Raw genomic sequence first — 26,581 nt, 5'->3', positions numbered from 1 at the left:
AAAATTATAAATTTACCAAAAACATATACTGCAAGCCATTTCACTGCATTCTCAGATATATCTTCTAAATTTCAATTCATGAAAATTTATTACCAAAATAAGATACAAAATAACATCCATAGCATTTTCACATTGTGATGGTCCCTAAAGAAATTAGTGATTTGCCAGTGAAAACAACATAGATTTAAAAATATATCATTGGGGAGGTTGGGGGGTCCTCAGTGGCTCAATAATTTGAGTGTCTGGCTCTTGATTTCAGCTCAAGTCATGATCTCAGGGTCATGAGATTGAGCCCTGTGTCAGGCTCTGCAACGGATATGGAATCTGGTTGAAATCCTCTCTCTCTCTCCCTTTGCCCCGCCCCCAGTCCTGTAAGCACACTCTCTCTAAAATAAATAAATTTATAGTATATATACAATATTTTTTATTTTATGGTAAGTATGTACAGATAAATAGCTCGTATATTTTTGATAGTAAGTAGATGAAATATGTCCTGCAAGAATTAACTATATAGCTACTATCCTATTATCAAGGACCCCTAACCATATCCCTAGGCAGGTATTAAATTTTCTTAGAAGACTCACATTCCTCATTCCCAGATGTTTGCTTGGTTAATCTTTATTATTCCTTAGAAGTCACAGACCATTTACTGGAGGTCTGCTCTAACTTCTCTCCATTATACACTCTCCTCACACTCAATATACACAAACCCCAATTAGCAGGACCAATGTAACTAGTACCTAGGAAGCCTACCTAGAACCACAAACCTAATCAGAGCTCCAAGGTAGTCTCCCCAGGATAGTTTTCAAATTTGGTCAAGTCATGGTATGTTTTGGTTACGATTTCATGCAACTTCCAATCATACCACCAAATTCAAAACATCTTTCATAATTTTTTTCCACCATCTCCTTAATATCCAAAGTGATATATTTCCTTTGTGGTTTTTATAAGACCAGTCTATCATCATATTTTTATCAGTCATTATGAGTCAAAAGGGTTCACCAAAACACAAAATAAATAGATGACATGTTTAACTCAGAATAGCAGGGTGGAAAGCTTAGAAGCTAAAGAGCTAGAACAGACAGCTAAAGCTCACTAACCAAGACAGCAATAGTACAGCCTACCCTGGCTCTCACTTACTGAGAGAAAATGATCACATTCAGAGAACAGAAAACATCTACCAATCCTAGGATACTGTGTTATACTACATATATATAATTTTTAGGGAAACTTTCTGAAATATAACATTGTTAAAAAATTAGTGCGGGCACTTGGGTGGCTCAGTTGGTTAAGTGACCGCCTTTGCCTCAGGTCATGATCCCAGAGTCCCAGGATCAAGTCCCACACCGGGTTCCCAGCTCCATGGGGAGTCTGCTTCTCCCTCTGACCTTCTCCTCTCTCAAATAAATAAATAAAATCTTAAAAAAAAAGTTAGTGCTATGGGGCAGCATTAAGCAGTATGTATTATACAGTTGACCTTGAACAACACAGGTTTGAATTGTAGAGGCTCACTCATAAGTGGACATTTTTCAATACAGTACTTACAGCAAATATACTGTCTCTTATGTTTTTCTCTTCTTTAGCTTACTTTGCTATAAGAATATAGTATATAATACAACACGCAAAATATGTGTTAATCAACTTTATGTTATCGATAAGGCTTCTGGTCAACAGTAGGCTATCAGCAGTTAAGCTTTTGGGGAGTCAAAAGTTGTATGTGGATTTTTGAATGCTCAGGAGCAAGCATCCCTAACTCCCACATTGTTCAAAGGCCAACTTTAATTGAGTAACAAATATTAGATTTTAATATACAATTCTCTACTATTTAATATGGAATGTATTCTTCCACGTCTCCTGAGTAGCACCTACAACAGTACTAAACACACAGATGGTCTTAAATAACATTGTACTCTTCTTTGGTAACTTTATTCTCCATTGTGGCTCCACCATGAATTATGAACTAATGGGACTTAAGGCAATCCAGCTCCATGATCACAAAGCTTAGGAACATTCACCACTGCCTTTGCACAATTAAAATTTGATCTATAACTTAATGTCAATGTCAATGTTGGCCTTTTTTATTTGGAGCTCCACTATGCTCCCTCAATGCATCAACAGATGAACACCTGCTTCCTGTATACTGCAACCCATGAAAAGAGTTTCTATTAAAAACTACAGTTAAGTTACAAGCCAAATTTTCCAGTAAGGCAGTAATGAGCATCACTAGGGGAGAGAGGTTCTTAATGTGAACTTATCCATGGGAAGCTCCTTAATTGTCATACTTTCTTATTTTTGAAATTTTTGGTTTTCTCTTTACTGATGTTCCTACCTTCCTCCCTTGCTCCCTGCCTTTCCAATTTCAGTCCCTTCATCTCACCCAAAAAAGAAGGTAATGAAAAGGAAGTTGGAGTTCTGAGCCACTTGGGCAGTTGGGGAACAGAAAGCAAAATAATCACTGGGTGTTAGAGAGATTGACAAGTCTAATGCAGAGGTGCCTGCCTAATGAGCTGCTGCAAGCAGTATCAGCACAGGAGTTTATCCATATCTACAGTTCCCAACTGTAGTGCAGGATTACTCAGGATGCCCAAGATTCATTCTCTGGACACCACCACCAGATTGTCAGGGAAGAGACCTAGAAATCTGCATTCTGAACAAACACTCCAGCTAGTTCTGATAAGTGATCCATGCACTATACTCTGAAAAGAAAAACATTTACCTTTATATGTATAGTATTTATGTCAAATGGTTCAGAAAAGGTATTCTTTAAAACTGAAATGACTGGGGCATTCAGCCTGCTTCCCTCCTCCCTCTCTCTGCCTGCCTCTCTGCCTACTTGTGATCTCTCTCTCTCTATCAAATAAATAAATAAAATCTTTTTTTTTTTTTAAGATTTTGTTTATTTGTCAGAGAGAGAGAGCGAGCGAGCGAGCACAGGCAGAGTGGCAGGCAGAGGCAGAGGGAGAAGCAGGTTCCCTGCCGAGCAAGGAGCCCGATGGGGGACTCGATCCCAGGACACTGGGATCATGACCTGAGCCAAAGGCAGCTGCTTAACCAACTGAGCCACCCAGGCGTCCCATTTTAAAATAAAATCTTAAAAAAAAACAAACAAACAAAAAAAAACAACCTCAAATGACTGACCATGTTATCAAAGAGGCAGCCTTTGGGATACTGGTGAACATCCTTAGTTCACCCAAATCTACTTAAAGATGCCAAATACCAAGGCCTTTTAATAATATTCAGTGCTTGATTAAAACAGAATATTAAACCCAGTTTGTTAATTCAGAGAGAACTGAAGACTTATCGTCAGTGAGAACTACCTGAGTTCTGGTTGTCAAAAGAATTTTCCCTTCTGATAATAGGATCGGTTATAACTGGTGGTGTGGTCCGGTTATGCCAGTGATTCTAAACCAGGGGCAGTTTTGCTCCCAGGATGCATTTGGCAACATCTAGAAATATTTGTCACAACTGTAAAAGGAAAGATGCTACTGGGATACTGCTAAACATCCTACAATAAACAACATAGCTCCCTCAATCCCACAAAGAATTATCCTGATCAACAACATCAAGGTTGAAGAACCTTGGCTTGCATGATACAGTCTAGTACCATCAATGCCCTGTGGCCATCAGAGGGCATCATATATTAAAGAAAAACGGCAGTTAAACACATTAACATTTTTAAAACAAAGGCTATTTCCTAAAGGTACCACAGCTCCCAACATACTAGAAAAACTTGGGAATATTCCATAAGCCATCTTTAAAGTCTAAGATGGACAAAAATCTGTCATAACAATTTATTTCTATCTGAGGCAGTGGTTTAACCTCACATCATAAGAATCAACTAAGGAGATTTATAAAGAACAAAATATAAAATGTCTTAGTATAGCCTATGTTATAGACTGAATTGCATCCCCCAAAATTTGTACATTGAGGTCCTAACCCCTAATGTATTTGGAGAAAGGACTTTTAAGGTGGTAATTAAAGTTAACTGAGGTCATAAGGGTGGGAGGGACCTTAATTCAATACAGCTCATGCCCTTAGAAGAGGAAAAGACACCAAACACTGATCTCTGTGCTTGAGGAAAAAGGTCTTGCAAGGATACAGGGAGAAGGTAGCTGCCTGCAAGTCAACAAAGAGGCCTCATCAGAAATCAAATTTCCTAGCACCCTGATCTTAGACCTCTTGCTTCCAGAACCATGAGAGAATAAACTTCTGTAGTAGTAACCACCCAGTCTATGGTACTTTGTTATGGCAGTCCAAGCAGACTAATCCATCTGCAGAGATTTTTATTTTAAGTGACCTGAAGTATGAGCCAGCACTGGTAATTTTCAAAAGAATCCCAACTGAATACACAGCTAATGTGAGGAACCACTGCTCTAACACCCCATGTTTGAAAGAATATGCTATTTAAAAGAATTCTAAGGCTGCCCCAAATAAAAAACTATAAAGATGCATAGAATGCAACCAACTGTTTCCTCCCATTGCCTTTTAGGATATGAAGGTAACATCATGAAACCTTCAGAATCTTATGGCATTTCATCTGAGTTTTGCTTCTGGCAACATAATGTGTTACAGTCCCTGTGTAATGTGATATAAGTACACTCAAAAGATAAATAAAAAAAAATGAACATACTACATCATGGATAGACCTTGAGAGCATTAAGCGAAGAAAGTAAGTCAGAGAAAGACAAATACCATATCTCACTTATATGTGAAATGGAAAAAAGGGGTCAGAAGGTATAAACTTCCAAGTATAAAGTAAGTCTTGGGGATGGACTGTATAGTACAGTGACTATAGTAAATAACACTGTATTACATATTCATAAGTTCCTAAGAGAGTAGATTTTAAAAGTTCTCATTACAAAAAAAAGTCTTTTGTTCACGGTGAGAGATGTTAGACTTATGTCATTATCAAGTAATATGAAGCTACTGTCAGTTATACCTCAATTTTAAAAAATGAATAGATACTAATGAAACTGAATTGGATCAGTTCACCTTCTACAGAACAAACTAACTCCTAATTCAAGATCCTCTATAATCAAGTGTAAGTCTACCAGTACTTTTTAAACCAGATTTACATGCATAACTAAAGTTTACCAGACCACTTCATTATAAATGCACCTTAAAAAACTATGGAGTTAAGAAAAACAACACTCATTTGAAACAAGTATATGTATTTGTACATAAACTTCAGATGAAAATCAAGTTAAAAAACTATACCATACCTGGTAAAGTCTGGTGGAACAGGAGTGGTAACAAAGGATGCCATGGGCTTTCGATGAACTTGCTGAAACATCATGAGGATCTCTGAGCTCTTAGATATCAACTCACTCTTACTACAAGACCGCAACTGTGTGAGGAAAAAAACTGAATAAACAAAATTAATATTTAATGGCACCTCAAAATCCTTAATAAAGAATAAAAATAGAAATTATTTCAGTTATTCTCTCCCTGCCTTTCCCTCTGTCCCTCCCCACTGCTCCTGTGTAGTCTTTCTCTCTAAAATAAATAAATCTTTTTTGGTTATGTGCTGAAAAAAGTGAGAAAGAAAAACAGAATGACTTTCAAAGTGGTTTTAAGAATTAAGAATCTACATAGGATCGGGCGCCTGGGTGGCTCAGTGGGTTAAGCCGCTGCCTTCGGCTCAGGTCATGATCTCAGGGTCCTGGGATCGAGTCCCGCATCGGGCTCTCTGCTCAGCAGGGAGCCTGCTTCCCTCTCTCTCTCTGCCTGCCTCTCTGTCTACTTGTGATCTCTCTCTGTCAAATAAATAAATAAAATCTTAAAAAAAAAAAAAAAAGAATCTACATAGGATCTAGGTTATTTCCATTCTAATAATAAAGTCACTGAAGAAGCATATTTGATTTTAATGCATTTTTCGTTCCTTATGTATTAGCATAAATCCAACTTCAAGCAACCACAAATATATTTTAGACTGGCACACTGACTATTATGTATATTAACGAATAAACCTCTATAGATCAATAGACTTCAAACAAGGATTTTTCAAATTGCATTCCAAGACTGAGAGAAATGTTAAGATGTAACAGACCCAAAGAAGTTTTAACCTATATCAATTTGGAAAACACCACTTTATATAGTGCCAAAGGTAAAACTGAGAAATTCAATTTTAGTAAAATAAGTATGGTAGTTAAAAAGACTTTCTATTCAAGACAACCAATTTGAAGTCCTAAATCTCCCATGCACTAATTATATGACTTTCAGAGTCTGTTTATCTGTAAAACTGGAATAATAGTATCTACTACTGCTTGCTTCACTGGGATTGTTATAACAATCATGAAGCCGTATGTGAGAAAGCTTTATAAACGGTTACAGATTAAACTGTGTCTCCATCAAACTCCCTATTAAGTCCTAACCCCTAGTAGCTCAGTGTAACTGTATTTGGAGATAAGGTCTTCAGAGGACACAGAGAAAGTAGCCGCCTGCAAGAGACACCTCAGGGGAAACCAAACCTGCTGCCACTGATCCTGGACTTCCAGCCTCCAGAACTGTAAGAAAATATATTTCTGTTGTTTACACCTCCTAGTTTGTGGTATTTAGTTATGGATGCCCTATCAAATTTATATACTATCTAATACCATATAAGTAATATTTATAACACTCACTACAACCAGGTTTGTAACTTTAAAATGATAAGTTCATAGCTCATGAAGAATAATGACTGGTATCATGATAATTATCAAAACTTATATAGCTTGTATTCAAATATTTATTGAATGCATATTATAAATATCATTCCTTGATCCCATTTCCTTCTAAGATAATTCACTCAAATGAAGTTTATTATTGCTGTACATGTATTTCCACATTATGTGTTTAGCAATCTTGTTTTTAGACTTCACATAAACACCATCAAGCTATGTCATGATATAGCCTACATTTTCCACTTACCATTGTTTGAGATTTGTCTATTGATATTTAAAAATCTACTCATTTCAGCAGTTTTAAAGAGGATATCATTGCATGAATATAGTATAAGTTATTTTTCCTCTATCAGTGGACAATTGGGTTGTTTTCCACTGTTATTAAAAATAACTCCTGAGTGAAGACCCTTGTGCACAGTTCCCTATATACATACGCAAGTTTCTCACATTATATGTTGATATAGGACAAGAATCCCAATTTTTTTTTTTAAACCCAGGAGTATGTTGGTTATTTGAGACCCCTTGTTCTTTTGTATTAATATTGGAATTTTACCAAATTCTGAGAAAATTCATGTTGAAATAAAGATGGAACTACAACTTCTAGAATGACACCAAGAGAACAGAACATTTGTAATGTTGAACATTCCCCTAGATAAATATACTATAGTCAACAAAATGTAATAGGCCACATTATTAAACGTAACTATTTTATGTACTATTAAGGAAAAAAACGTCAGTAAATCACGGCTATATCAACTGTTAAGATGCATCCCATTTCAAAGACAGTATAACATATATCTGAGAATCAACGAAATACAGGGTATCTCTTCATTCAATTCTTACCCATTTTATAACAGTTCTACAAATGTCTTCAACAGGGGTGCTATGGTGGCTTAGTTGGTTGGTTAGGCGTCTGTCTTAAGCTCAGGTCATGATCTTCGGGTCCTGGAATAGAGCCCCGTACTGGGCTTCCTGCTCTGCAGGGAGTCTGCTTCTCTCTGCCTTCCTCCCACTACCCCTTCCCACTGCTCATTCTCTCCCTAACAAACTCTTTTTTAAAAAAGGTCAACATCTTTTATTAAAATTATTCAAAATTCTTCATTTTTGTTACTATTAGGAATGGGATTTTTTTCAATTAAGTTTTCTAGCTGATTATTCCTGATATATGAAAACACTATTGATTTTTATGTCTTACTTGTGCATTCAACAGCCAAGATTAGCTCACTAAAAAGGTGTAAGTTATATACTTTCTATGTAGATAACCACATACTCTGCAAATACTGAATTTTATTTCTTCCTTTCAATATATTTATATATTTATTGCCTTAATTTAATACATAGGACTGGAGCCTGGGTGGCTCAGTCGGTTAAGTGTCCAGCTTGTGGTTTGGGCTCCAGTCATGATCTCAGGGTCATGGAATCAAGCTCACATTAAGCTCCACACTCAGTGGGGAGTCTGCTTGAGATTCTCTTTCTAAAATAAATAAATCTTTTAAAAAGAATATACCGGGGGCACCTGGGTGGCTCAGTGGGTTAAGCCTCAGCCTGCGGCTTAGGTCATCATCTCAGGGTCCTGGGACTGAGCCCCGCGTCAGGCTCTCTGCTCAGCGGGGGAGCCTGCTTCCTACACTCTCTCCCTGCCTCCCTGTCTACTTGTGATCTCTCTCTCGCTTGCTCTCTCTGTGTCAAATAAATAAAATCTAAAAAAAAAAAAGAAAGAAAGAAAGAAAATACAGGACCAGCACACTCAGCAGTGAAGCAATGATAGGAAGCAACTCTTGATTCTTTACCAGAGAGATTCTTAAGTTTTACCATTTAGATTGTTTCCTATAGACCTTTAAAATAAAGTTACTGTTGGGGCCCCTGGGTGGCTTAGTCACTTTGGCTCAGGTCATGATCCCAGGTCCTGGGATCAAGGCCCGCATCGTGCTCCCTGCTCAGCGGGAGGCCTGTTTCTCCCTCTCCTACATCCTCTGCTTGTGTTTCCTCTCTTGCTGTCTGTCAAATAAATAAAATCTTTTTAAAAAATTTAAATTAAAAAACAAAGTTACTGTAGTTCCCTTTTATTCCTGGTTTGCTAAATAGTTTGGTGATGAATAAGAATCAAATATAATAATGTTTTAAAAATTATTATCCTATTCATTTCTATTTATATATTCATGTGGCTTTGCCCTTTTATCTTAAGTTATAATCAGGATTTTTCTGATAATGAAACATTTATTTCATTCCTTTGATTAACCCTGCCCAGGTTTTTTCTTTTTTAAAGCTTTTTTTAAGGATTTTATTTATTTATTTGACAGAGAGAGAGATCGCAAGTAGGCAGAGGGGCAGGCAGAGAGAGAAGGAGAAGCAGGCTCCCTGAGCAGAGACCCCCCCCCGATGTGAGGCTCGATCCCAGGACCCTGAGATCATGACCTGAGCCGAAGGCAGAGGCTTAACCCACTGAGCCACTCAGGAGCCCCATTTTTAAGATTATTTTTAAGTAATCTCTATCCCCAATGTGGGGCTCAAACCCACAACCCCAAGATCACGAGTCACTTCACCAACTGAGCCAGCCAGGCACCCTGGTCTTGCTTTCTTGTTTGTTCTCATAAATATCCTACTGTTTTTTGTCTGCTAGTATTTTTAAGATTTTGTCATTTAGTTTTCAATAAAACTGAACTTTAATTTTCTTATATTGTTCTTACTACAACTTGTTATTAATGTTACATTGTCTCAAAGAATGGTATGTAGTACTTTTGTATTCACTAAGAAAAAATTACTTATGATAGGCAACAGATGTTTAAAGATTTGGTAAAAATTTTCCATTAGTCTGAATGTTATGCCTTTTCAAGGAGATTTATTACCAATAAAATTTACTTAATGTTTCTTGTTTAAATTATAGACATTCTGTGGGCACCTAGGGAGCTCAGTCAGTTAAGTGCCCCTTTTGATCTCAGGTCAGGTCTTGATTTCAGGATTGTGAGTTCAAGCCCCACATTGGGCTTCACAGCGGGTGTAGAGCCTACTTAATAAATAAAATAATTAAATTAATTATATACTCTTAAGTGACTCTTGATAATTACAATTTCCTAAAAATTATCCTCTTCATGTAGTTTCTACCTCAATAAAGTTGCTCCTATTTGTAAAGCACATAGAACACTGTCTGATATATAGTAAGCACTATGTAAATATTTACTTTTAAAAATTATTTTTATTACTATAGTGATTTTATCAAAATCTTATAATTTCCTAAGTATCTGATTTTTTAGTTTATCCTAGAATACAAAATCATAACTGTCTTATCTTCTTATCCTTATGATAGAATGTTCTCTTTTTGTGTTACTTTTCATCACTAGTAATGCTTTTTCCCCCACTTTAATTTCCTCATCATTTCCTAGATCTAGGTCTAATTAAGTAGTTCACTGTAGGATTTTTTTTAAAGTTCAAATTAATCCATATACTTAACATTAAAAAAAATTCAATTCAAGAATGACCCAAACAGGGAACAAGAAACTGATAAGACAAATAGAATACAAACAGCAAGATGTCAGATTCAAACTTCACCTAAGTACAATGAATGTGAACATCCTAAACATCCCAGTTAAAATTCAAAGATTGTCCAACTGGATATAAAAGACCAGAACAAATTGTACGCAGCCTACAAAACATAGATTTTAAATACTTAGAAATAAATACATTAAAAATAAAACGTCAGAAAAAATATGTCATAGCTACACTAGTTAAAGATGAAGTGGCTTTTTTAAATCAAATAGATTTCAAAGCAAAAAATGTTATGAGAATAAAGGTCATTTCACAGTGATAATGGAAACAATTAATCAAGAGAATACAACGATTCTAAATTGTTAGGCCCCTAATACAATGACTTCAAAATATATGAAGCAAAAACTGATAGAACTGCCAAAAGACAAATACAAAACTACTGCTGAAAATGTCAAGAGCCCTCTCTCAATAATAAAACAAGTAGATAGAAAATTCATAACAATATACTAGACCTACACATCACCACCAACCACCTTAACCTCATGACATTACAGAAATATCTGGAAACTAAGTAACATTTCTGAAGAACCCATGGGTCAAACAATAAATCACAAAGGAAACAAGTATTGTGAACACAAATGTCTCAAATCAGTTAACAACAGCTCCCATCTTAAGATTTTAGAAGGAGCAAATAAAACACAAATAAAGCAAAGAAAAAAATTAGATCAAAACAAAAATCAATAAAATAGAAAACAAAAACAATAGAAAAAAACCAAAAGCTAAATCTGAAAATACCAACAAGAATAGATATCCTCTAGCAAGACTGATCAGGGGAAAAAGACAAGAACTACCATTATCAGGAAAGAAAGAAGTGATAACACAGCATTCTACAAATGTTAATGGATAACAAGAGAATATCATGAATTTTGCACCAATAAATTTGGCAAATTCAAATGAAATAATTCCTTGAAAGACACAAACTACCAAAGCTCACTCAAGAAATAAGTACTATAGGGGCGCCTGGGTGGCTCAGTGGGTTGAGCCGCTGCCTTCGGCTCAGGTCATGATCTCAGAATCCTGGGATCAAGCCCCGCATCGGGCTCTCTGCTCAGCAGGGAGCCTGCTTCCTCCTCTCTCTCTGCCTGCCTCTCTGCCTGCTTGTGATCTGTCAAATAAATAAATAAAATCTTAAAAAAAAAAAAAAAAAGAAAAGAAAGAAGTACTATAAAGGCACCTGGGTGGCTCGGTCAGTTAAGCATCTGACTCTTGATTTTAGCTCAGGTCATAATCTGAGGATTGTGAGACTGAGCCCACTCCACAGTAGCTGTAGAGTCTGCTTAGGACTGTCTCTTCCTCTCCCTCTTGCCCCTCCCCACCCCACGACCTCACTCTAGAAAAAATAAGAATAAGAAATAAGTAATGTAAACGGCTTTGTATCAATTAAAGAAATTAAATTTATAGTTGAAAACCATTCCACAAAGAAAACAAGGCCCAAATGTCTTCACTGGTGAATTCTGTCAAACCTCTAAAGGAACCATAACCAATTCTATTCAACTTCTTCCAGAAAACTGAAGAGGGCGTAGTTTAAAATTCTTTGAGGCCATCATTACTTTAACAACAAAGCCAGACAAAATACTCTGAGAAAAGGAAATTATCGTCTAATATCCCTCAGGCACAAAAAATGCAAAAATTCTAAACAAAATCTTAAATCAAATCCAGTAATGCATTAAAAGGACAATACATTAACCAAACCAGGATTTTTATCTCAGAAGTACAAAGTTGGTAAAATAGTTTTTAAAAAAGTTAATGGGATGTCTAGGTGGCTCAGTCAGTTAAAACAGCTGCCTTCAGCTCAGGTCATGACCCCAGGATCCTGGGATGGAGACCCCACATTGGCTCTTACTCAGAGGGTAGCCTGCCTTTCCCTCTGCCTGCAGCCCCCTTGCTTGTGCACACTCTCTTTCTGACAAATAAATAACATCTTTTTTTAAGAAGTTAATCCATTTAAAGAATGAAAAAAGAAAACCATATGATAATCTTAATACATGCAGAAAAAGAATTTGACAAAGTCCAACATTCATTCCTAGTGAAAATTCTCAAAGAGGAACAGAAATCCAAAACCTAATAAAGAATATCTACAATAAGGGTGCCTGGGTGGCTCAGGTGGTTGAACATCTGACTCTTGATCTCAGCTCAGGTCTCCATCTCACAGCTGTGGGATTGAGCCCCACATTGGGCTCCACAGTAGCCATGGAGCCTACTTTAAAAAAAAAAAAAAAAAAAAAAAAAAAAAAGGAAATACAATAAACTCGCTGCTAGCATCATGCTTACGTCAACATTATACTGGAAATTCTTGTCAGTAAAATCTGACAAGGAACTAAATAATAAGCAGATCAAAAAGAAAACTCTCCATATTTAGAGACAACATGACTATCTGCAAGCAACCCCAGGAATCTATAAGACAGCTTCTAGAACTAATTAATTTAGCAAGACTGAAGGTTACAGGATGAATATACAAAAATTATATATATATATATATACAAAAATATACAAAAATGAATATACAAAAATTATATATATATATACACAAAAATATACAAAAATTAATTACACAAGCACAAGAAATCAGAAATTAAAATTTTTTAAAAACACTTTTGATCTCAGGTCAGGTCTTGATTTACTATAGCACCAAGAATTCTGAAATAATGAATAAATCGGACATAAAATGTGAAAAACTTGTCTCCTGAAAACTACAAAACACTGCTGAGAGAAATTACAAAAGACCCAGAGTCTCCATGAATAAAGACTCAGTATTAAGATGTTACATATTCCTAAACGGATTTACAGATCCAATGCAATTTCAATCAAAACCCCATAACTCTTTGGAACAAATCAACAAGCTGATTCTAAAATTCATATAGAAGTGGCAAAGAACCTGCAATGAAATGCAAAGCAACTCTAAAAAAAAAAGAAGAGCGAAGCTGGAAAGCTAACATTTCCTGTTTTATTATAAAGCAACAGTAATGAAAAGAGTGTAGTACTGTCATTAAAAATAAATAAATGGAGAGGCGCCTGGGTGGCTCAGTGGGTTAAAGCCTCTGCCTTCGGCTCAGGTCATGATCTCAGGGTCCTGGGATCGAGCCCCGCATCGGGCTCTCTGCTCAGCAGAGAGCCTGATTCTCCTCTCTCTCTGCCTGCCTCCCTGCCTGCTTGTGATCTCTCTCTCTGTCAAATAAATAAAATCTATCTATCTATCTATCAATAAATAATAAATAAACAAACAAACAAATAAATAAATAAATAAATGGAACAGAATCCAGAAATAGACCAATGTATATAGAGGGACAACTAGTTTTTTAAAGAGGTGCAAAGACAATTCAGTGAAGAAAGGCTGGTCTTCAACAAATCGTGGTGGAAAAAATGTTTAACAATATACAAAAAATAAACTACCTTGGATTCATACCTCACATTAAAAATAAATAAATAATTTTTAAAAGACCATAAACCTAATGTAAAAGCTAAGACTACAAGTTTTCTGCAAGAAAACACAGGAAAAACTTTTTATGATCTTGGACTACCTAAAAATTTCTTGACTATGACACGAAAGGAATAAATTGATAATTTATACTTCATTAAGATCAGAATAGATACTTCAACAAAGAAAATATACAGATGGCAACTTAAGTTCAAGAAAGGCTGCTTAACATCATTAGTTATAAGACACATGCAAACTAAAGACATAACAAAATGCTATCACACTTCTATGAGACTAGTTAAAATTCAAAGAATTGAGTATATTATGTGTTGGCAATAATGTGGAGGAACTGGTACTCTCATAGACTACTGATGGAAATAAAAATGGTACACTCACTTCAGAAAATAGTTGGCAGGCACTAAAAAATTAATCATACACCAACCAATTTACCAAGCCCTTGTAGCTTAGGCAGACCAAAAAGAAAAGGAAATATATGTCCATATAGAAATTTGTACATAATGTTCATTACAACTTTATTTGTAACAGCCAAAAGAGGAAGCAACCCAAATGACTATAAACAGTTGAACAGAAAAACAAAATGTGGCATATGCATTACAATGTGTGTGTATATATATCACAAATACACACACACACAGGGCACCTGGCTGGCTCAGTCAGAAGAGCATGGGACTCTTGATCTTGGGATCATGAGTTTGAGACCCACATTGGGTATAAAGATTATTTACATAAATAAATATTAAAAAAACACAAAAGAATACTACCCATAATTAAAAAGGAAAGGAAAACGGATATATGAATGAACTACAAAATGACTTCACTGACTGAAAGAAGTGAATTATATGAATTAATGATTCCAATTATGTACACCTCTAGAAAATGCAAATTCATCTGTGATAGAAAGCAGACAAGGGGGTTGCCTGGGGAAGGAATTGTGGGGAGAAGCAGAGTTATAAAGAAGCACAAAGAAATTTGGGGGGGGATAACAAATATGCTCACTATCTTGACTATGGTGACAGTTTACAGGTAAATACTTTATCAAAATTTAACAAGTTATACACTTTAAATACATGCCAATTACTGTCAATTATTCTTCAATGATGTTGTTAAAAAAAAAAAAAAAACAAAAAAACAACAACAAAAAAAAAAAACACACATAGATCCCCAGATCCCTGCCCCTATTCCACCATAGATGGTTTAAATTTGTTCCAACACTCCAGCAGAAAGGTGCTAGTTTATTCTCTGGAGGGAAAAAAACGGTCTCTGGAATAGGGAAACATGCACAATTAAGAATGAGAATATTAAAAAGAAAAACAAGAGTCTTTAAATAAAAGTAGGTACTGAATTCTATTAAGCTGTCAATCAAGTATCAAGATTGAATAAAAATATTTTCAGACATGCAGTCTCAAAAAAGTTATTCTGAGGGGCACCTGGGTGGCTCAATCAGTGAAGCATCTGACTCTTGATTTCAGCTCAGGTCAGGGTTGTGAAAATGCGCCCTGCATTAGGCTCTGCATTATGCATGGAGCCTCCGTAGGATTCTCTCTCCCCCTGTTCCCCCACCTCCGCCCCTCACTGTTGCTGTCTCTCTCTCAAAACAAAGAAAACTGTGTCCTGATTAACTTTTCAGGAAAACTAAAGGAGGATATGTGATACTAAAACAATTAAGTAAAGCAAAAGAGAGGAAGCCATGGAAATCAGGAAACACGGAATTTGACCCAAGAAATAAGTAAAAAAGGGCGCCTGGGTGGCTCAGCCAGTTACATATCTGCCTTTAGCTGGGGTCGTGGGATTGGCCTGGTGTCCAGTGGAGATGGGCTCCTTGCTCAGTGGGGAGCCCATCTCCCTCTTCTCCCGGCTTCTCCCTCTCCCTTTGCCCCCCTCAATTTGTGCGTGCTCTCTCTCTCCCCGAAATAAACAAACCAAAAAAACAAAAAACTGAAATGGAAAGAAGTAAATGGAATCCCCAGGATGATAATTAAAAGAATAACCTGAGGAAATAGCTATGTATCAAAGAGAGAAATACAAGAATTCTAAAACCAAAAATAAGACAGAACATATCAAATATTATCTAACACTATACACTTTACTCATTCCCTATGTAGTTCATCCCCACCTACCCCATTCCCTTTTTTTTTTTTTTTTTTTTTTTTACATTTATTTGTCAGGGAGAGAGAGAGCACAAGCAGAGGGAGAAGCAGGGCCCCCGCTTAACAGGGAGCCTGACACAGGGCTCAATTCCAAGACCCTGAGATCATGACCTGAGCGGAAGGCAGACGCTTAACCAACTACGACACTCAGGGATCCCCTCACCTACCCCACTCTATGAGGGCAGACATTTTTGCCATTTTGTCTACTGCTATGTTCTGAACACCTAAAAAAATGCCAGTTATATATTTGGTACTTAATAAAAATTTCCTTAACAGAAATGTTAAATAATTGCATTCCTACAAAACAGAATAAATCTTATTAATTTTATCCTGTTCCCAAAGATGACAGAGAAAACTTCAACAGAATCAGCCAATTCCTATTTCATAAAAATTCCTAACATAGCACATAGATCTCCTAATCTTCTGGTCTTCCATAATCCTGTCCAAAAATGAATTTTTTTAAAGCCTGTGGACAGACTTTATTTCATTACATTTATTATTTCATCACCTGGTGCTCTACCTCCTGAAGTAAGGATTCCAAGAGCTCTGTTTCCTGTGTTAGAGATGTCTTCTGACCTATTTTAAAAACAAAACACCAATACTCAGGCTCATTACTGGTTAAGAATGAAATTAACTTTCACTGAATATAGTCATAAATAAGGAATCAATTTCAAGTAAATAAAGCTTCACTACAGCTACCCTACAAAATTTTCCCAGAGCTTCAGAAGGTTCAATCTAACATTGTAGTAGCTTTTGATTTCAGAAACAATCCTAACTACAATTTTAGACAAATTGCAATTCAGGTCTACGAAATTCATCTAGGAATACATAATGACAATATATTCTGTAAGGAAATTAATGTTTTTATTTCCTCCAAAGGAATCTAAGTATCTAGAAAAGTACATTTTTTACTCAATCAACTCTACTGAAGTAATTCTTTCCCAGAATTTAATGGCTTAAAAAGAAAAAAAAAATGCCCAGACAGAAATAGTCTCAAGAGGCAGGAAACACACAGGGATAAGGAATTATTACTACAAAATAACTAGAGAAGGAAAAAACTGTTTTATATGATGAGGAGGGAAAAAAGAAGATGATGATAAGGCAGGCACGCTTGCCAAATCAGGCCATTTTCTTTGTAAATCACTAGTCTAAAGAGCTAGAAGCATACACACCCATGAGTTTAGTGGAAATTATATCAACTACATATAATGTTATTTGATACAGAGGAACATTTAATAGGTGGAACTTTTACTTTCGAAAGCAATCTTTTCCTAGCCTATTAACAACTCACCAACCTTCACTCTTTCAAGAATGAATCTCAAGGAGGCTCAAAGCACCACATATTCCAACAACATAGGAAAACACTCACCCATTAGTGTTATGAGTTTATTCTTCAGCTGTGTGTCTAACCGTGCAATCATCATTTCCACTGCGTTCCTAATTTCCCGAACACGCTCATCTTTTGCATTTCGAACAGCTTCCACATTTCTTTCCTAGAAGATAAACAGGTACAAAAAAAAAAAAAACAAAACAAAAAAAACAAAACAAAAAAAAAACACACAAAAAAAACTGAAGAATTTTTAAAACAAAAGCAAACAGACATTACTGCAATCACTGCAATTATTCTTAAAGTCAGTTGATTTCCTCTTTAAAAGGTGAAACCCAATAATACTTTTTAATTACTTATGTGTCATAGGAAACTCACTGCTTTAAAAAAATTGTGCACTGAAGGGCACCTGGGTGGCTCAGTGGGTTAAAACCTCTGACTTCAGCTCAGGTTGTGATCCCAGGGTCCTGGGATGGAGCCCCACATCGGGCTCTCTGCTCAGTGGGGAGCCTGCTTCCCCCCACCCCTCTATGCCTGCTTGTGATCTCTGTCAAATAAATAAATAAATATATTTTTTTTTAAATTGTGCACTGAAATGAATCAGGAACAAAACTTTTAAATGTAGACAAACATAATAAAGTACATGCTCTTTTAACAGTGAAAGATATTAAAAAATATTGGTTAGGTACCATATACAAAACACATACTCAAAGCCCCAATCATATCTCTGATAAAAAAAACCATTGTTCAAAAATAGAAGTATATACCAATGCCAGGGTCACATCATGCAAAACCCTGAAACAAATGAAAAATGTCAAAAGCCGTATCTACTCTAGTTTACAAAGTTTTAAATTTTTTCAGATGATTGCAGAGTACATTGCACATTTCATAAAAGCATACCACCAGAAGTAGAAAACAATCTTTCCTATACTTACTGTTATTATAAATACAAACAATGAGAATTTCAATGCTAGAACACCCTCCCTACTGACCAAATTATGTTGCCAAGAGAAAGTAATAGAGAAAAAGGTAGAGAAGTCATTCAACTTGTTTACATTCTACAATTACTCTGTAGGTAGCATACATGCAACTCATATATTATTTTTTATGTAAGAAAGGCTATAGAACAGTGGTTTGAACCTTGATTCCTGAAAGGGTAAAATGAAGACATCTTAAGTCAGGGATGGTCCTCAAACCTCATTAGTTATAACTACCTTTCTGGCACCTTTAAACAAAATAAATTCCAAAAGTATATTCAGTACTTAAATGTTTAAAACTTATTACATTTCCCCATATAAATAATATTACAGATGGTAAATACCTCACCAAAGCTGTTTGACCCATAAAGTATCTGAAGAGTAGGGTTAAATATTACTCTTTCAATTCCAAAGAGTTCTAATTCAAAACATCAGAAATAGCTCTTTCACTGGTAGCAAAAACACCCCCGAAAGCTGAGGGTCCAAAGAATGAATGACTTAATGACTTTGCAAAAGTCAATACTGACTGTTTAGGAGTCAATTACTGACTCTGTATCAAACAAACTTATTTAACACATTCATTTTCTATTTCTGCCTAAGAAAAGGCAATTTCTCTGGCTCCAAATGTGGAACAGGCCAGGAGTTTGGATACAAATTCCTCAGCTAGTTTGAAGTTGGTATAAAGGACTATAAATGTATCTTACAGATTTTCAAATCTTGATTTCAACATAATTGATTCATATTATGAAAAATACATATTACATAGGCTAGACTATAAAATGGAAAATGATCTTTCAGTAGCAGTCTTACCACTTCTTGAACGAGGCTGATGAGTTCCATGAGACGCCGACGAAGTTTAGCTACCTCTTCATTCACTTTAGTAACATGCTGCTCATAAATTTCTGCCAAAGGTTTAAAGGTATGTCCACCATGCTATTTAAATTAATAAAAATAGTTTTAGAACATTTTCTTTTACCTCAACCAATTCTACTTCTTTATCAACACTCCATGGGTATTAATAAAGTGGTAAATATTTTCAAAAGAAATTTTTTTAGCTGTCTTTACTGTTAAAATGAAGGCGAACTTACTTAAAATCACTTGGCCCATGTAGGAAATCCTTAAAGACTGCAAATAAAAAACTTTAGCAATAAACATTACACTTAATCTAGAAATCTATACTCATCAGAAAGAACCAAAATCTTTAACCATGGCTCAAACCATCTGACACTTTATTTGCCACTCTCTTCTTGGTCAGCACTAGCTTTTTTCATGTTCTTGTATTTCTTTTCTAGGCCTTTGCAAAATTAACTCCTTCCTGGATGACGGGGTGGCTCGGTCAGTTGAGCATCCCACTCTTGATTTCAGCTCAAGTCATGATCTTAAGGTCATGAAATCAAGCCCTGCATAGGGCTCTGAGCTCAGCATGGAGTCTGCTTGGGATTCTCTCTCCCTCTCATGCTGTTACTCTCTCTCTAAAATGAACAAATAAATCTGAAGGAAGGAAGGAAGGGAGGGAAAAAGGGAGGGGGAAAAGTGAGAAAGAGAGAAAGGGAGGGAGGGAGGGAAGGAGGGAGGAAGGAAGGAAGGAAGGAAGAAACAAACAAACAAACTGCCTATTAACAGTTAAGTTCTTGCCAGAACGGTCTTGTCCAACCAAAGCACCCAACCATGGTCTTGAAGATAAAAAAGATGTCGATTTTTGCCTGTCCACTTAAATATGAAAAAGAATGTTTCCATTGCTTCTTAATATTTATGTTAATATTATTAATTAATATTAGCATATTATATATACATTAATTATATTAATATTAACATAATTAAATATGTTAATATTTAAGTACTAAACTGTAAGAATTCAATATTTTTCTACTTATCACATTAGTTTTCAAATCTTAACAGAACACTCCCTGAATTGAACTCTACTCAACCAAAATGCCTGTCATTCTCTTCCTAAAATATGCCAAAGCCCAAAGAATGATTTTTTTTTTTTTTAAGATTTTATTTATTTACTTGACAGACAGAGGTCACATGTAGGCAGAGAGGCAGGCAGAGAGAGAGAGAGAGAGAGAGAGAGAGGAGGAAGCAGGCTCTCCACTGAGCAGAGAGCCCGATGCGGGGCTCGATCCCAGGACCCTGAGATCATGACCTGAGCTGAAGGCAGAGGCTTTAACCCACTGAGCCACCCAGGTGCCCCTGATTTTTTTTTAAAGGTAGTCTCCATACCCAGCATGGAACCCAGCTCAGGGACTGAGCTGAGATGGATGCTTAACTGACTGAGCTACCCAGGCACCCCAAGAATGATCAATTCTTATTGCTAACAGATATGTCTAGTTGTCTAGCAACTTCTGCTCCCACTATAACTAACTCTCCCCACCAAGAACCTATTATGTTTATTTTCAAGCCTATTTACATTAATTGTACCTATTACATAAGTATAGTTTAATTAAGTATTAGTTAAACAAAAGATACAACTGTGAAATAAAAAGCTGTTTCCAGAAAAACTAACTTGAATGTTTTAGACCTGATAAAAGGTACAATGCCTTAAAAAACTACTTTTGAATTAGAATGGAAAGAGGAAAAAAAAACCATTAAGGATCCAAATGTTTGCATTCGTATTATTTCACAATATTGAAAGTTGTTGTTCCATTTTAAAGAAAACCAAAACTGGAAATTGTGGCCACGACATTATCAACTGGCCTTTGATCAAAGATAAGACTTTGATCCTACAATAAAAGATTTGCAAGTGAATATACATTTTATATGTTTTCAATTAAAATATTTATGTAAGTGGTCACACATTGCACACAACATCTCCTACAAAGGAAGGCTGTGGTATGATACCTCTGCTATAAATCAGATGCATTTAAATTTCATTCTATAAGCACATTACTTTCTATCTAAATCAAACAAGTATTTCTAGCTAAAAATAATATGCTAAATTTTTTCTGCTCACCATTCCTCCCCAAAGTGCACACTGATGGCAGATACACTTCTTACAAGTCCAGCAAAATACACTAAGTTTTTCATGGTGATTTTCACATCTATATATTATGAAAAGAAAATATAGTTTAAATAAATTAAATTGTAACATAATTACTTCAACAAATTCCTAAGTTTGGGAAACAGGTCAATTTTTTTTTTTTTAAATGAACAAATAATGTGTTATTTGCCCCAGAGGTACAGGTCTGTGAATCATCAGGCTTAAACATTTCACAGCACTCACCATAGCACATACCCTCCTCAATGTCCATAAACCAGCCACCCTATCCCTACCCACCCACACCCCCCAGTAACCCTCAGTTTGTTTGGGAGATTAAGAGTCTCTTATGGTTTGTCTTCCTCCCGACCCCATCTTGTTTCATTTTTTCCTTCCCTACTCCCAACAATCCCTGCCCTGCCTCTCAAATTACTCATATCAGAGAGATCATATGATAATTGTTTTTCTGATTGAGGTCAATTTTTTTTTTTTTTAAGATTTTATTTATTTGACAGAGATCACAAGTAGGCAGAGAGGCAGGCAGAAAGAGAAGCAGGCTCCCTGCCGAGAAGAGAGCCCGATGCGGGGCTCGATCCCAGGCACCCCGGGACCATGACCCAAGCCGAAAGCAGAGGCCCCAACCCACTGAGCCACCCAAGCACCCCGAGGTCAGTCAATTTTAAATGATTATATCTCAGGAAACAATATAAAATGCATTCCATTCTTCTAGAAATTAAGCTTAAAAAAGCACATGTACATACAAAAATTTTAGTGTTGTTTCATTAATTTATAAAGACTTTACAATTATGAAAAATGCAGATTAAATAATATATAAATAGATCATTTTCTTGCATCACTATAGATAAGTTCTATCATACATTTTGAGCAAATCACATTATGAGCCTATACCTACACGAACATGTATACATATACAAAATTTGCCCCACATATGGCCAATGCTAACAATAATCAAGACACATGGAACTGTATAATGTGATACCATATCCTCATAAAAAATGAACAACTCAATTTTAAATGAGTTTCCCCTTAAAATGGATATCCACAAGTAAAACACGAATTTGCATCTGGTTATGAAACGAACTGTATCCTCCCCAAAGTCATATATTAAAGCCCTAATATAAATGTATTTAGAGAACGGACCTTTAAGAAGATAATGAGGGTTAAACGAGGTCATAAGGGTGGTATCCTAACCCAACAAAACTGGGCTGTCCAAGAAGAGAAAGGTAGGGGCGCCTGGGTGGCTCAGTGGGTTAAGCCGCTGCCTTCGGCTCAGGTCATGATCTCGGGGTCCTGGGATCGAGTCCCGCATCGGGCTCTCTGCTCAGCAGGGAACCTGCTTCCCTCTCTCTCTCTCTGCCTGCCTCTCTGTCTACTGTGATCTCTCTCTGTCAAATAAATAAATAAAATCTTAAAAAAAAAAAAAAAAAAAAAAAAGAAGAGAAAGGTAACAGAAGTATGCACAGAAAAAAGGCCCTGTGAGGACACAGTGAGGAAGAGCCTTAAACCAAGTTAAATAGAAAGGCCTCACCAGAAACCAAACTTCCAGCCCCAAAACCATGAGAAAATAAATTTGTTATTAAGCCACCCAGCCTGTGGTATTTTTATGGCAGCCCTAGCAGACAAAACACTTCAGCTTTTATCATATGCAAAATTTAACTCAAAACAGGTCATAAGACCTAATCAAAGATAAGACTTTGATCCTACAACAAAAGATTTGCAAATGAATATATATTTTATATGTTTTCATATAATGTAATTCTTAGAAGAAAACACAGGAGAAAGGCTTTATGATACTGGATTTCAAAATTATTTCTTAAACGTGACACCAAAATCACATGCAACTGAGCCAAAAATAAATTGAGCTATATCAAAATTTAAAACTTCTGGGGTGCCTGGATGGTGCACTCAGTTAAGCATCCAACTCTTGGTTTCAGCTCAGGTTGTGATCTCATGGTGGTGAGATCAAGCATTGTGTTGGGCTCCGAGCTCAGTGAGTCTGCATGAGAGTCTCTGCATGAGAATTCTCTCTCCCTCTCCCTCTGCCCCTCTCACTTGTGCACACCCTCTAAAATACATAAATAAATCTTTAAAAAATTAGAACTTCTATACATCAAAGGACATAATAAACAAAGTGAAAGGGCAATCAATGGAGTAAGAGACCACATTTGCAAATCACATATCTGATAAGGAGTTAATATCCAAAATATATAAAGAACTCCTACAACTCAACAGAAAAACAACAACAATAACAACAACAAAAAACCCAAAAGCACAATTAAAATATGGGCAAAGGACTTAACAGATCTACTTCTCCAAAAATGTACAAATAACCAATAAGCATTATGAAAAATGTTCAACATTCAAATCATCAGATGAATGCAAATCAAAACCACAAGGTATTTCCTCATACCCATTAGGATGGCTACCATCAAAAAAATACACAAGTGTTGGCAAGAATGTGGAGAAACTGGAATCCTATACACCATTGGTGAGAATGTAACATGGTACAGCAGCCATAGAAAACAGTATGGAAATTCTTCAAAATATTTAAAACAGAATTCTATATAATCTAGCAATATCACTGCTGGGTATATGTCCAAAAAAGGGGTGTGTGGCTGGCTCAACCAGTAGGGTGTGCAACTCCTGATCTTGAGCTCCATATTGTGGGGTAAAGATTACTTAAAAATCTTAAAAAAAAAAAAAAAAAAGGAAAGGAAAGAAAAAGAAAAAATTGAAGGTAAGTTCTAGAAAAAATGAACACCCATGATCACAGCAGCACGGTTCACAACAGCCCAAAAGTAGAAGCAATCCAAATATCCATCAACAGATGGATAAAACAAAATGTGATAAATATACATGATGGATTATTAATTGGCCTTAGAAAGGAATGAAATTCTGATATAAACTACATTATGTAAAGTCAAGGAAGACAGTAGCAAAAACACAAAACTATGATTTTACTTACATGAGTAATCTAGAATAGTCAAACTCACAGAAACAGAAGGTGAAATGGTGGATGCCACCACTGGGTTGGTAGAAGGAGAAATGGGGAATTATTGTTTAACGGGTAGAGAGCTTCAGGTTTGCAAAACGAATAAGTTCTGGGGACTAGTACACAATGTGAATATGTTTAACACCTACTGAACTGTAAACGTAAAAATGGTTAAGTAAATTTTATACAATGTGTAATTTAATACACTTTAAAAAACTTGGGGCTCCTAGGTAGCTCAGCTGGTTAAGCATCTGCCTTCAGCTCAGGTCATGATCCTAGGATCCTGGGATCAAGCCCCATATCAGAATCCTTGCTCAGTAGGGGACCTGCTTCTCCCTTTCCCTCTGCCTGCTGATCCCCCTACTTGTGCTCTCTGTCAAATAAATAAACTCTGTTGCCTATAAAAGACACACACTAGGGCACCTGGATGGTTCAGTTAGTTAAGCGTCTGCCTTTGGCTTAGGTCATGATTTCAGGGTCTTGGGACTGAGCCCAACATTGGGCTCCCTGCTCAGTGGGAAGTCTGCTTCTCTCTCTCACTCTCCCTCTGTGCTCTCTCTCTCTCTCAAATAAATAAATAAAACCTTGGGGGGGGAAAAAAAAAGGGAGGCACACTGTTGCATTTCTGAAAAAGCTTCTCACTAGGGGCGCCTAGGTGGCTCAGTAGGTTGAGCATACAAATCTTGATTTCAGCTCAGGTCATGATCTCAGGGTTATTAGACTGAGCTCATAAGTCAGGCTCCACACTCAGTGTGAAATCTGCTTCTCTCCTCCTGTTCCCTCCGCTCCTTCCCTTGTGTGTTCTAATAGAATAAATAAATTTTTAAAAAAGAAAAAAAAGCTTCACTAATGAAGTACACAGAGCTCAAATACCTTAACAGGTCTACATTTTATATTTCTCATTTGTAAGTAATCTGAATACCAAAAGGAAATAAAAGTATAAAAAAACAGCATATTAGATACTATCTGGAAGCTCATTTAGCCTGATTTCCACACTACCAAATTTAGAACACAGCTTTTACAATATAGGAAATTTATCAGAACAATTATTTATCGGTGGCCCATATACACCTACAGCAAACCAAGGCAAGAGGGGCCAGCAGGCCTCTCACAGTTGCACTCCTCTTATGAGAGGCTCTCATAAAAGAAGCCAATCAAGAGTCAGAAGGGTCTTTCAAAACAGTGATACCCACACCATGCCAGAAGAAAAATACTTAAGTGTCTACCTATAAAACAAAAGACAAACTTTCAATAGTGTCACTAAGATAACATATGGTAGGGGTGCCTGGATGGCTCAGTCAGTTGAGAGAGAAACTTTCAATAGTGTCATTAAGATAACATATAGTAGGGATGCCTGGGTGGCTCAGTCAGTTGAGTGTCTGCCTTTGGCTCAGATCATGATCCCAGGGTCTTGGGATGGAGCCCAGAGTCTGGCTCCCTGCTCGGCAGGGAGCCTGCTTCTCCCTCTCCCACTCCTCCTGCTTGCACTCTGTCAAATAAATAAATAAAATCTTAAAAAAATAAAACAACATATGGTAACATCTATGAAATACTTGACAAAGAAATTGAGGGCATACTTGTCCTTTTCATTTTCTTCATGTTTGGTAAGACTACAGAGTTGAAGAGTATCAAGCTGCTGTGTTACTTCTTCTGCCCAACGACAGTTTACTAATTCTCGCAGCTGGAGTGGAGCACTGGAAAAAAAAATATGTACATATACTCTGATTCAAGACTTTGAGACTATTTTTTAATATAAACACATTCCACAGGTAATAATGTGAGATGATGAGTGTTAATTAAATCAACAGAGGGAAACTTTTAGCAATGTATACATAATATCAAATCATCACGTTGTATACTTTAAGTACCTTAACAATTGTATTTGCCGACTACACCTCAAAATATTAAAAACACAATTACCATATAATCCGGCAATACGATTTCTGGGTATATATACAAAAAAATTGAAGGCAGTTCTAGAAAAGATGAACACCCATGATCATAGCAGCATGATTCACAATAAGCCCCAAAGTGGAAGCAATCCAAATGTCCATCGACAGATGAATGGATAAACAAGATGTGATACTGGGGCGCCTGGGTGGCTCAGTGAGTTAAAGCCTCTGCTTTCAGCTCAGGTCATGGTCTCAGGGTCCTGGGATTGAGCCCCGCATCAGGCTCTCTGCTAGGCAGGGAGCCTGCTTCCACCTGTCTCTCTGCCTGCCTCTCTGCCTACTTGTGATCTCTGTCAAATAAATAAATAGATAAAATCTTTAATAAATAAATAAATAAATAATTCTTTTAAAAAAATGTGATACATGTACATGATGGAATATTCATCAGCCTTAAGAAGGAGTGAAACTCTGACCTATTCTACAGCATGTATAAACCTTGAGGACATCATACAGAGTGATGGAAGATAGTCATAAAAAAAATTATCAAACAAACACATTCCTCAAAACAGAGCTAACAATCATTCATACCATATTACTACTAAAATAA

At 36.3% G+C, this 26,581-nt stretch overlaps 1 protein-coding gene across 8 annotated transcripts in view; it reads right to left on the bottom strand.

The window, feature by feature from the left end:
* Window positions 1-26,581, bottom strand: part of TRIM37 (tripartite motif containing 37) — a 186,689-nt gene that overhangs the window by 101,857 nt on the left and 58,251 nt on the right. For all 8 annotated transcript variants that reach the window (XM_032871918.1, XM_032871920.1, XM_032871922.1 and 5 more), the window contains 6 exons: window positions 25,660-25,776; window positions 21,046-21,133; window positions 18,903-19,025; window positions 17,158-17,281; window positions 16,297-16,364; window positions 5,223-5,347 (listed from right to left, as the gene is read on the bottom strand). In XM_032871918.1, the coding sequence (XP_032727809.1) occupies window positions 5,223-5,347; window positions 16,297-16,364; window positions 17,158-17,281; window positions 18,903-19,025; window positions 21,046-21,133; window positions 25,660-25,776 (645 nt within the window). The remainder of the gene's footprint in view (window positions 1-5,222; window positions 5,348-16,296; window positions 16,365-17,157; window positions 17,282-18,902; window positions 19,026-21,045; window positions 21,134-25,659; window positions 25,777-26,581) is intronic.

The sequence above is a fragment of the Lontra canadensis genome, unplaced genomic scaffold (genome assembly GCF_010015895.1).
Source record: "Lontra canadensis isolate GAN:19392208 unplaced genomic scaffold, GSC_riverotter_1.0 scaffold43, whole genome shotgun sequence".
Classification (NCBI taxonomy): Eukaryota; Metazoa; Chordata; class Mammalia; order Carnivora; family Mustelidae; genus Lontra; species Lontra canadensis.
Note: the sequence above shows the minus strand (reverse complement) of the source record. Positions and strands in the feature narration are given on the sequence as shown.